Source organism: Triticum urartu, chromosome 5 (genome assembly GCF_003073215.2).
Source record: "Triticum urartu cultivar G1812 chromosome 5, Tu2.1, whole genome shotgun sequence".
Taxonomy (NCBI): Eukaryota; Viridiplantae; Streptophyta; class Magnoliopsida; order Poales; family Poaceae; genus Triticum; species Triticum urartu.
In genome coordinates this window covers 35,039,253-35,051,587 of record NC_053026.1, presented here as the reverse complement: position 1 = coordinate 35,051,587, position 12,335 = coordinate 35,039,253, and the positions used below count along the sequence as shown (strand labels likewise).

General features: G+C 42.1%; 1 protein-coding gene across 1 annotated transcript; it reads right to left on the bottom strand.

Moving 5' to 3' along the window:
• Nucleotides 1-11,202: 11,202 nt before the first annotated feature.
• LOC125555536 lies at nt 11,203-12,335 on the bottom strand. Its single transcript, XM_048718451.1, has 3 exons — nt 12,149-12,335; nt 11,908-12,063; nt 11,203-11,804 (listed from the first exon to the last, which is right to left on the bottom strand). Exons 2-3 carry the CDS (start codon nt 12,055-12,057, stop codon nt 11,508-11,510), a joined length of 447 nt encoding a protein of 148 aa, XP_048574408.1. The 5' UTR covers nt 12,058-12,063; nt 12,149-12,335; the 3' UTR covers nt 11,203-11,507.

Below are 12,335 nucleotides of genomic sequence, written 5' to 3'. Positions count from 1 at the left end.
GCCGGTGCTCATGGTGGGTAATCAGTCCGACTACAACAACCACTGGTAGCTCGTTATCTGAGAGGTAGAGAGAGCAGCAATGGGACACATGTACATCCTCATTGCGAGCTTGGGGAATGTCGAGTTCACCTCGTCCATCAACTATCGGGGAGGCGGATACATTGAAGGGGCACGTGCACATCTAGCATATTATATTGGTTAAGTGTTGTTAACTTGTTATCCCCTTCAAAGAAACAATGTTCACTTGATTTCCGAAGCTAGAATTCCTTTTGATCGGTTCTAAAGTTTATTTAGAACTTTGTGCATATGAGTTCCCATCAAAATTGTGGTGAAGAAGACTTTTATTTGATGGAAAAACTTTACTAAGATTTCACTATGCCATACGTTCTCTGAATGTCAGGTTGACACTAAACAAGATTTGTCAGCTGTAGCAAAAAAATATTCTTGTGTATGTACATTTGAAAAGTGAGCATGTGAGCGATTGGTTCGATATGATTTTCATCTGTTTTGTTGGATGCTGAAACATGTTTCATGTATTGAGAGGTTCAGACTTTTAGTTCGCCGATTTCCCGTGTGTTCATAATAGATTAGGATGACCATGTATCTCATTTTGCTAAAGCAACTAGCTGGTAATGTAGGCTCTGGTGGTCCAACAACATCTGAATTGTTGCTTTTAGCGAAAATCTAATTGTTGTAGATGATCTACTTTCTTCCTGACAAAGTAAATAATGTCTTAGGTTTGTTGCCCACATCTTGAAATTAGAGAATAACTTGTTGTCCACACCTCGAAATTAGAAGAAGTTGCGGAAAGAGAGAAAGTTAAGCTCACTCAAGATAATGGCTTGAAAATTTGCGTTGTTGGGAAGCACATGATGTATACCTCAGTACCTCACCATTTTATGTCTTGATGGTGGCATGCGGATAATGGACATCACCTTTTTCTTCTTCTTTTGCCACGTTTTTTCAGATAGATGACAAGGGTCAAGATAAAGCATGTAGACTTTTGATACCTCACCACTTTTATGTCTTGATGGTGGGCATGCTCATGATAGGCATCCATGTCATGTTTGAATTATTTTCGACACCATATGCAAGTTGCGTCACATCCGGCCATCTATCGCCCTCTTTTTTACTAAGGAAACTCCAGAAATTGCAAAATTTGTAGAAAACCAAAACAACTTGGCATGGTGCCTTCATTTAATTTGGTCATACAAGTCAATGAAAAAATTGAGGTCATTTAACGGATGTTGATAAACAACGTGCTCTCAGCGGAGCCTTCTCACCTATCTAGACACCCTAGCTTGCACATGCTATTTTTTTGGACATTCAAAAAAGAGCATCAACTTTGGTCAACTGGTGGGCATGCACATGGTGAAGATGTGAACATTTTCAAATTTGCCAGCATTTTTTCATATTTGCGAATTTTTTTTGAATTTTTTTATGTTCTAGGGCCTAAGTACTTTTTTCTTCTCTAAATTTTCATTATTCTTCTCTTTTTCGTTAATTGATTTTCTCCTTCTTGAACTTTTTTTTAAACCTGTTCAAAAATTTGAAATTTTCTTTAGACTACAAGATTCTTTTTTCAATACAAATTTAAAAAATGATCTGGAATTTCACAAAATGTCCCTGTACTCTCATACGGACCCTTCTCGCCTGCCTGAACAATATCTGTTGAATATGCTTTATTTTTGGACATGCATGAAATGACCTAACTTTTGCCAGCAGGTGGGCATGCTCATGGAAGTCATCCATGTCAGATTTGAAAGTTTCTAGCATCGTATGCAAGTTGTGTCACGTCTGGCCATTTATCGGGCATTGTTCACTCAGAAAACTCCAGAAAATGCAAAAAATGTCGAAAGCTCAAATAACTTGGCATGGTTCCTTGCATTGGTCATATACGCTCACAAAAAAATTGAGGTTATTTGACGATGCCGAAAAAATGTGCTCTCATACAACCCTTCTGACTTTTTCATTGCTTTCATGTTTCCTTTTTCGTTTCTTGTTTTCTTTTCAAATTTATATACCTTTTTGAAAAATGTTTGTGATTTCAATGTTTTTTGTTGGAAAATTCAAATTTTGTTCATGATTTTTAAAAGTTTTTCAGAGTTTTAAAAAAGTGTTCGTTTTCAATTGTTTCTATAAATTCAGAAAATGTACAGGATTTTCAAAAAATGTTCTTTTTCTAGAAATTGTTATGAATGTTAAAATTCTTGCCGCATACAATCTTTTCTCAAAACTCTAATAACGTTCATGTTTTCCCATAATGTTTGGAACTTTCAAAAAATGTTCGGGTTTTTAAAACTTGTTTGCGGTTTCCCAAAAAGTTTGAGTTTTTTAGAAAATTCAAAAAATTCTCTTGTTTTCATATTTTTGAGTAAATTCCAAAAATATACGAGAATTTCCGAAAAGGTTATTGTTTTTTGAAAACTGTTCAGAATGTTAAAAATGTTCCTGTTTCCATATTTTCCTGAAAATCAAAAAAATGTTTGGAAATTACTTAGAATGTTCGCGCCTTTGAGAAATTGTTCAGAATTTCCAATATGTTCCCATTAACAAGTTTTCTTCTCTAAGTTCCAAAAATGTACGCGTTTTTTCATATAATATTTAGGATTTTAAAAAATGTTTCCTGTCAAAAAAGGCAAGGTTTCAAACTTTTTTTAATTTTCAAAGTTTGTTAGAGTTGTTGAAACAATTGCTGGATTTTCAAACATTACTCGCTTTTTAAAAAAATATTCACAATTTCCTAGAAAAGATAAAAAATCCAAAAACTGCCAGGATTCTGTGTTGTAGTTAGTTCTTAAAGTGGCACACTCTTTATTAGCAACTAACGTGTCCGAGGGTGACTGGAAAGTAGCTGCTCTTTCTAAGGTGGAGGTGTAGAGTTTGAATCCATGTGAGGTTGCTCTTAATTCTTTTTTTTAGCAATTTCTTGGGCCGGCCCAGTCAGGGGTATGCAGAGCACATACAAGTATAAAGTGGGTATACCATGTCAAAAGTCTATATTGCCCTTTATATGTTTTGTGTGGGATTGTACCGAAGCGGGAATAAAAATGCAACTAGTTTTCTAGTTTTTAATGATCGAGTTATTTTTCTAGAATTGTGCAAATGCAATTTACTATTAGTCAGGTTATGTAAACCTCTGCACTCATGAACTTGTCATGATGTTCTGGACGAGGAAAGAAAAGCACGCACCCATAAAAAACACTGCATTTTCTCTCTCTCCAATCTCTACTCCTCCCAGGACTCTCACCGCATCTCATGGAACATGTCAGTTTTTTTCTCTATCTTTTCTCTCACACAACGAGAGAGAGTTATTCGCAAAAAAGAAAAAACGAGAGAGAGTTGCCATTTCTTCTCCGTGTCACAAAAAATCTCTCTCTCTCTCTCATATCTCTCTCTTCAGAATCTCTTTTCCAGCATGCGGGATATAGGGGTGAGTTTTATCCACAGGGTAGCTCTTTACTTATTCCTTGTCTTTGTCTCTTCACATGTAGGCAGGCAGGTCACGAGGGGCGTGTTTGGTTGCGTGCATAGAGCCAAACCAAGCCCGCGTGGGAAGCATGAGGTCTGTTTGTTTGCCTGGTTTCACTATTGGGCCTGCATCGCACGCTTCTAAAAGCAGCCCAGAGCCTGGCTTGCTGGAAATGCTAGAATCGGCAGTTTCTCGCGAGCCAGGCCGAGCCGAGGGCAAGGGATGCGAGGTGATTACGTGAGGTCTTCTTCAACCCTCGGTAAGCTCCTATCTAATCTCCTCCCTCTGATCCACACAACGGTGCTTTGGTTCGAGGTAAGCTCTACACGAAAAAGATGCACCTCGATGCTACGGTTCCATTCAGGCGATCGGTTCATAATTTCGTCGGTCGTAAGTTCTTAATTTCGTCTTTTCGTTCGAAACTATTCTGGACGAATTTTGTCAGATTTGTCGCAGTTCCTCACAACATTCGTGTTGTAAATTTTTAGTTTCGACGATCGTAGCTTCATCTCTCTTTGAGCAACAGTCTACTACACTGATGCCGCCATGTCGAGCTCCTCTGTCCTCTGCCCAGAGCCCTCCTATTCGTCCCTCTCGACGCCGAAGCCCTTCCCCTTGATCTCCTTGCCCACGTCCTACTACACTAGAGTCGTTTCCGGCGTCGCTCATCTCGACCTACTCTTCTTGTGTCCTCTGCCTCCGTGCACAGTGCAGTTCGCCGCGCTGCCGATGGGGTCGAACATCTTGGCCTCCTCTCTCTCGCCCTACTACACTCAAGTCATTTCCGGTGTCGATCATCTCGGCCTCCTCTCTCGTCCACTGCACTGACGATACCATGACGCGGGCACTATATTCCCCTCCTCTGTCAAATGTCTTTGCGCGAGCACCGCAACTAGTTCGCCGACGGTGTCGCTCCCCGTGCCGCCGACAAGGTCACTCGTCTACGACTCTATGCTCGTCATGTCGGACACGGCGCCACGGCCACTATCCACCGCAGTCGCCATGGTCGGGCGCACACTGCGTTTCTTCTCCGCCTTCCTCTGCTATAGCTCTTAACCCTGTGTGCTAAGTGCAAGTGCTAGCTCTTAATCATACCTCATGCGGACAACCAAACAGCATGTAGTTGTATGCGCCGAGACAATGCAGGCAACCAAACAACATGCCAAAGTTGATCCACTGATGCAGGCAGTCCGTATGCAGGCAAACAAACAAGTTGCAGATGTCACATATGAGGCTGTTTTCGAGAGCCGGGCTGAGCGGAGAAGTATATGCAATGTGGCTACTGTAGCTGGCAATCAAACACGCCCGAGAGGAACAGCGCCATGCAAGCTCTTGTATCCCTTGGTGTCAGTAGTCTGATCTTTTGTGCCAAGAAACTCTCAACCTCAAGTATACATAGTACACACCCGTGGCCACAGAAGATCAGAACCACCCCTGCCCGCTCGCCAGATGTCTGGCCTGCGAGACTCCAAACACGAGCAAGGCCTAGGCCGATCACGTGCATGGAGCCAGTAATCTCCTAAGAGATTATCGCTTGAGGGCAGGAGGCCTCGCTCGTACGCATGCACGATGCTGTCGTCCCACACCCAATACTCACGCTGGATTTTTGGAAGCCTGGATGCTTGTTGCTTCAGATTTGGTACTATCCGCATCACCACGGGGCAATAGCTGGACGTCACCACGACGGGCCGCCAAGGCAGCAATCGACTTGTCCACCACGACTGCCCAAATAATCCGAGCATCACGTGCTGGACGGGCATACTCCGTAGAGAAGAATAATTAATGGCAATCAGAATCAGTCTGGAGGAATAGACCATGCACGTGAGTTGTCTGATCAAATGTGTGACATTGATTTGGCATGTTGGAACTTAAATGACTGCGGACACGCCTTCCATGTCTTTTCTCCAATGGTTTGTGTGCCCTTTCATCCTAGATGAATTTGTATTTTATAATTTTGTCGTGTCATAATGTACTATTCCTCAAACGTAGCTGGTCAGCGCGTATGATCTTAATTTGACTATGTATTTTGAACTCAATTGCATTGAAATTTTGTGGGGAGAACTTTCCAGGAGTACCATTTTGTGTAATATTTGCTGAAACAGTCAACCCTGGTAATAATTTTCTTTTTGCTGAGTAACAAAAGTCACAAGGTTTGAGTTTGGTCATAGATTAGCATTATCTTCAGTTTGTATAGCTTGGTGACTGTTACATTGCAGAACATGAATGAGAAGAGGATGGGCCATGAGTTCCGGAATGACAGAGACACCCGATGCTTTGAGCACCTAAATTTGGTTAGGTTTAGTAGGCTTCTTGAGTATAGTGGTGATCGGTTGATCATTGTCGATTACGTTTCCAATGGCAACCTTCAAGAAACCTCGAAGGTAAGCATCATATGATCCTTCACGTTCCTCCTATCTATGTACGATAGATGCAATAGTATTTTCAAATTCTATGTTACTAAGTTCAGATGTTGCAGGTTTGAATGAAACTTTTCTTGAGTTCTCTGTCAGATTAAAAACTGCAACTGATGTGGCCCATGCAACTGAGATTAAAAACATGGGGAAGAATCATAAAAGATCTTGCTAAACAGAATCATAAAGGACAGGCCGGCGCCCTTGACGCCCTCGAAGTCTCGTAAAATGGTCTGGGTGATACGGCTGCCTCAATGCTTGATGCTATGTTCTGTAAGAGGCCAAGGTACTATATTTTGTCTCTGATGCATAATCTGGGCTTTTTTCTGTTATCTGTCCTTTTAGAGGCAACGATCAAAATGGTTTTTCTACATGAAGCAAGAAACCAGTTTGGTCTTTTTTATGCAGATACCAAATAGATTTGTGTGCATATAATTTTTCTTTGTACTGCATAATCATATTATCCACACATAATGAAGGAAAGAACACATGCCGAAGTGGAATGAACGTAAATAACTTCAGCTGAGACATCTGGTGTTTCGTTGCTCCCTCTTGCTGGCATCCTTGATGTCGCTTGCTTGCCCGCGTCACTAGAAAGAAGGTGCGGACAGGTGACAGGTTTTACTAATCTTTCTACAAGTTTGTTTGCTCCTTACATATTTCATACATGTTGACCGATCCTGAAACTGCAATAGCAAGTTGCGTTGTGTTTCTGTCCGCATTTCAGAATGATGCACTTGAAACTACGGGGTTGCCAATCTCGCCCGTGTTCCTTTCTTGATGCTACTCGACTGGATTTGTTATGTGTATCAATGCTGAGGCTATGATGGCATTCTGCAATAGACTCTGAAAGAGAGGTAAGAGCAAGATCATTGTTGCTTGTAGTGGCTCCGCCTTATGCATTGGCTAAATTATTTGTTGTGCTTCTCACAAATTGTTAGAACAATTGTGTGTGTTTCTGTCGGAGGCTACGGTGTCTCGATTGACAAGCATGGTTTACACGAGATAGATGTAGCTGCTCTGTTTTCTTCTTTCGGGGCAGCTGCTGCAAATTCAACTACAGGCTAAGTATATATGATTGTTTCTTTGTCCGCCACTTAGACTGTAATTATTTTAGCAGGGGTAAATCGATCTGATAGTATGTGCTAACTGGCCATCACTTCAGTGCCTGATTTAGTGACATCATAACTTTTCATCTACGATTAGTACTTGAATATCGGGTGGCCTGAATAATAGTGCACACCGTTGTATTTGAGTAACATATTAGATGGTTGTCAGTCTTAGAGTTAATTGAGTACTTCCTCAGACTGCCCGAAAGTACATCATGAAACACTAGCCCTCATATTTGTTTCTATAAATGAACTCAATCTTGCATGCCTTGATCATGTTTTTGTCCTTGTTGAAGAAGAAAGATGCCATGCAAATAGAGTTGGAGCAAGGCCTACTGGAGTTCTTTTTTGAGATGAAATCTACTGGACTTAGCTTTGATTTTGTAGAGGAAAATATTTATTGAATATAAGTAGAATAGTTGAATGAAAAACATTTTTCAATGCATGGTTGAATATTGTGGTGGTTCTTTCTCCATGCATGGTTGCATGTTGATGTGGGTCTTATTCCATTCATAATTCTATGCTCACATGATTATTATTTTTGGAAAAAGTAGTTGTTTGCTATGAGAGAAATGTCACATATTTTTTTATATAGTGAATAATATCGCATACCCTAACAAGTCATTTCTCGAGAATAATTTACCAACAACTGATTTACACGCGAGACTATAGTTTATTCAAATTGGGATGTGACACACTCTACAAAAAAGATACGATGTCACTCACTCTGACTAAAAATGTCACATGCTCGCATCTAGCAGCTGACCAATTGATATATATACATACATACATACATACATACATACATATATATATTCGTCACCCTGGGTGAGGAAGAGTTATTCTTCACCCCCCTCTATTTTACCATCAATGCCCCATATTTTTACGTTCCGTAAATTTTATCTTATTTCCGACGTAAAAAGAGACCGTAAGAAAATATATAATCGTTGTAAAAAATATTTTATGTTATATTACAAACGTAAAAACATAGTGTAAAATACACATAAAGTGCAAATTTTCTTGTCTTATGACCTATATTTTTATTTTCTTATGCCAAATTTTACATAATGAACCTATAGGGTTGTAACTATTTAAATTGCAAACGTAATTTAATTACGAAATAATCGTAAGATTACCTGTTGGTGTGGCACTACTCTATGCAAACATTTTATGTTTGGCTTGGAGTATAGATTCGCCTGATTCAATGAAGGTTATGGACAGTAAGTCTCTTGCAAGCTTGACTTTTTTCCACCATTAAATCCACACCTTTTTCCTTTGTTTACATGCCCCCACATATTTTGGCGTTCAACTTTTGACTAACTAAACGTGGGTTAGTTCATAAAAGTTATACCATTGAATTTCTGACATGTGAATCATCTATTATTGGTCAATGTTCAAACACAAAACCCAAGGGCGCCATGTAAATAGAGATGGAGGTAGTAGTTATTAGTTTTCGCAATGTATACAGTTTTAAACTATTAGTGGTAATTCTTTTAAGAATTGATGAGCACGTGTTCATAAAATAAAAGGATTGGAGCAACAATTTATTGGAAAGTACCACAATGCGACCAACAGTGGAAATCTGAGTGGATAGTCTTGGTACTCTTTTATATATAGTATTCAGTTTTCACATGGAAAGTCCATACATTTTTGAATATATTGATGGTCACTTTTAAAACTTGGACTGTGAGCATTCTAAAACATCAGACAAAAGATGGGTATAATTACCAGAAATGGACAAACAGTAAAGTTTGATTTGATGATATAACTCATACAAAAAATAGGCGCCCTCTCTGAAAACATAAGTAAGTTGCTGATTGATTGCTGTAATTGATCCACATTCCGTGCTTGTAGCTGAAACCCATCATGTATATATTTCATCTGTTATGGCATGAGAGAGGGATCATGGGTGAGGAAGCAGAGCAGCGGCAGGCATGGAGTGAGGGGAGCAGTCGGAGGCTCATAGGGAGGCGGATAATGGGTGAGGAAGCAGAGCAGCGGCAGGCGTGCAGAGAGGGGGGCAGTCCACGGGCTCATAGGGACACGGAGTAGCGGCAGGTGGCGAGCAGGTTGGGGAGCTCGGTGATGACGGCACGATGTGAGGTTGTGGTGGCGTGTGCCGGTGCTGATTATATGTGAATTGCAACATGGAGTTCAGGAAGATAAGAGTGAAGAGTAAGAGAAGATGGAATTAGTTAAGGATAAGTCTGCAATTAATTAGTAGACAATTAATTATGCCTACAGATAATTAGAGGTACTCCCTCCATCCCGGTGTATTGGGCATCTAACGAAAATATTTTTTTCCCAAAAAGCTAAGGCGCCCAGCACTAATACTAGTTGCATGTGTTAATTACAGCGACCAATGCATGCCATTTGTGTGGTGTGCTGATTGGGATTTGAAGCGACCATAGGCTGCATGCATCAGCCGAATCACCAGGGCTTTAATCTTCCCAATTAATAGCATGTTTTCAGTTGGAAAAAGAGCAATGTGATTGGCCTCATCTGCGGTTCAATTCTCCTCCTAGCCCAATCTCTACACGCCTAGGTTGCGATGCACCTCCTTAGATGACTAATACACCTAGACAGAGGAAGTAGGATTTTTTCCAATTAGGCGGATAATTAATTGATTTGTTGGCATTTAATTAGGCATGTAGGAGAATTAGGTAGGCCATTAATTATTTGTGTACTTAATTAATCATGCAAGCAGTTAATCGCGCCGAATTATTTTGAAAGCGCTCGTGGGCATGGACGATGAGCAGGCTTTCAGCGACATGGCCGAGCACCACTTGCCAACATGAACAACGGCCATCATGCGCTCGCGACATGGGCGTCTTTGTGTTCACCAAGATAGATGACGACCATGCTCTAAAGGATGTCAACACGCTGACCATTGTCGACACGTTCGTGAGGGAGGACAACACGACACAACATTGGCCGGGTGATTTATGCTATAGTAGAAAGAAAGAGTGTTCGGAGAATAAGAAGTACAAAAAAACTAAAGCCATCAAGTGGTCCATAGTGTTGGAGAAGAAAAGAGTGTTCCAAAAAATAAACAAAAAAGAAAAGAGTATTACAGAAAATAAGTAGGAACGAGAACTAAAACTGACAATGAAGGAGAAAGACGGAGACAAGGCGTCGTTGACGAATGTATTGATGTTAATGTGGTGTTGGTTGGCACCAACAAAATGGTAGGCGGAGTGGTTAGGAGTAGAAGATGTGGGAAAGGATGAGGACGAGAAGAACAACAATTACCCCTTCTAGCAATGAATGGTATGTGGGATGGAGGTGGAGATTATTGGTAACTAGGAATACGTTCAGGTTGTCACTCGCCTTTAACGTCAATGTGCATTTGCAAAGTTGAATGGACCTTTGAGAGTGATCTTTATTTGTTGTTCTATGTCAATAGCATGTGTTAGTTTAACCAACTCTATATATTGCAAATATGAAAATTTTAATTCATGTTGCAATGCACGGTGAAGATGAGGTGGATGTCATCTGGTTTTAAAAGAGGTGGCTCCAGCGAGAAATGTTCCGCTACAGCGGGAAACCGAGCGAGAAGGGTAGGGTCGAACAAAAAAACAAAAGGGAGCGTACTGGGATGGGTTTTGTGTTTGGCTCAGGTGTTGGAAATAACATGATGTTAACGTGGTGTTGGTTGGCACCAACAAAATGGTTGGCGGAGTGATTAGGAGTAGAAGATATGGGAAAGGACGAGGACGAGAAGAACAACAATTACCCCTTCTAGCAATGAATTGTATGTGTGATGGAGGTGGAGCTTATTGGCAGTACTGCTTATTGATAACTAGGAATACGTTCAGGTTGTCACTCGCCTTCAATGTGAATGTGCATTTGCAAAGTTGAATGGATCTTTGAGAGTGATCTTTATTTGTTGTTATATGTCAATAGTATGTGTTAGTTTAACCAACTCTATATATTGCAAATATGAAAACTTTAATTCATGTTGCAATGCACGATGAAGATGAGGTGTATGTCATCTGGTTTTAAAAGAGGTGGCTCCAGCGAGAAATGTTCCGCTACAGTGGGAAACCGAGCAAGAAGGGTAGGGTTGAACAAAAAAACAAAAGGAAGCGTTCTGGGATGGTTTTGTGTTTGGCTTAGGTGTTGAAAATTACATGACGAATAGCCCGTAGCAACGCACAGGCGTTCTTCTAGTATATAGTAGAAGTAAACATCAGCAATTTCACCGACATTAACCGTCCGGAAGCTGGATATAACGTACTCTCATGCATGTCTCATCATAGTACTTACTACAGAGGAAAGTTACTCCAATTAAGTGCATCAAATCAAGACGACCACAGCCAAGGCTATACAGTCGATCAAGTGCCATGTAGTACTAGCTAAGGAGATCTCTATGTCGCTCCAATTAACAATGAACTACACCACTACTACGTACTAGATTGACACATACTCACCAGTGATGAGTCAGTCCTCGACTCCTCTCATGAGATGACCCCCTACAGGCGCAGCTAGATGAACACCCTGTTCATCAGTCATTCAGTCCTCATCTCCCAGCTGGAGGAGGTCACGGAAGCAGACGAAGTCGGCGCCCGCGAAGACGACGATGCTCGCGGGGCCGACGATCCAGCCCAAGAGGAATCCTGGGTCGGCTTCGAGGAGGAGGCGGACGGCGACGGCGTACATGTAGTGCCCGACGATGGTGACCCTGAGCGCGAGGTTGGCGTTGTCGCGGCACGGGAGCATCAGCGCCAGCCCCGCGGCGGCCGCCTGGGCTGCGGCGCACCACAGCATCACGAGCCAGAGGCCGCTCAGCTTGTCCGTCAGCGCCACGCACTGCAGGACCAACACCGTACGTAAAGACTTGGCGCAAGATGAACCGAACCGATCGGAGATTCGGAATGTGTGGTATGCAAGGGGCAAGGGGTCACGCACGCACCTCGCTGCACGTGGCCTCGTAGCGGGCGACGGCATAGGCGGCGGACGGGCGCACGGCGAAGAAGGAGAAGAGGTGGAAGGAGGCGTTGACGAGCGCCCACTGGCTGGCCCGCCGGACGTCAGCCGGGATCTTGGGCTTCTTGCCGTCCATGGTCCTCTGCCGCAAAAAGAAAGCTTAATTTCAACTGGGAGGAAGAGAAAGAAGAAGTATTTGACTAGTAGCTAGCTAGTTCCAGCAGCACCGTCGAGAAGAAGAGGCGGGGAGACGGGGATGCTTCTTCGCAAGGAGACGAGACTTGCCGGCGGGGAGGCGGGAGGCCTCTGACGTAGTACGCGGGGAGGGAGAGAAGACAGAGAGACAAGCGAGTGTTGCAGTGCGGTCTGGGAACAAGTATGTGATGTGATCGCTTGGTTGGTTGCAGGAAAGCT

Excerpts from the sequence above, each read along its gene's own strand:
- LOC125555536 (XM_048718451.1), bottom strand. The coding sequence starts at position 12,057 with ATGGACGGCAAGAAGCCCAAGATCCCGGCTGACGTCCGGCGGGCCAGC. Across the intron at positions 11,805-11,907 it reads ACGAGGCCACGTGCAGCGAG|TGCGTGGCGCTGACGGACAA; the intron begins GTGCGTGCGTGA and ends TTGGTCCTGCAG.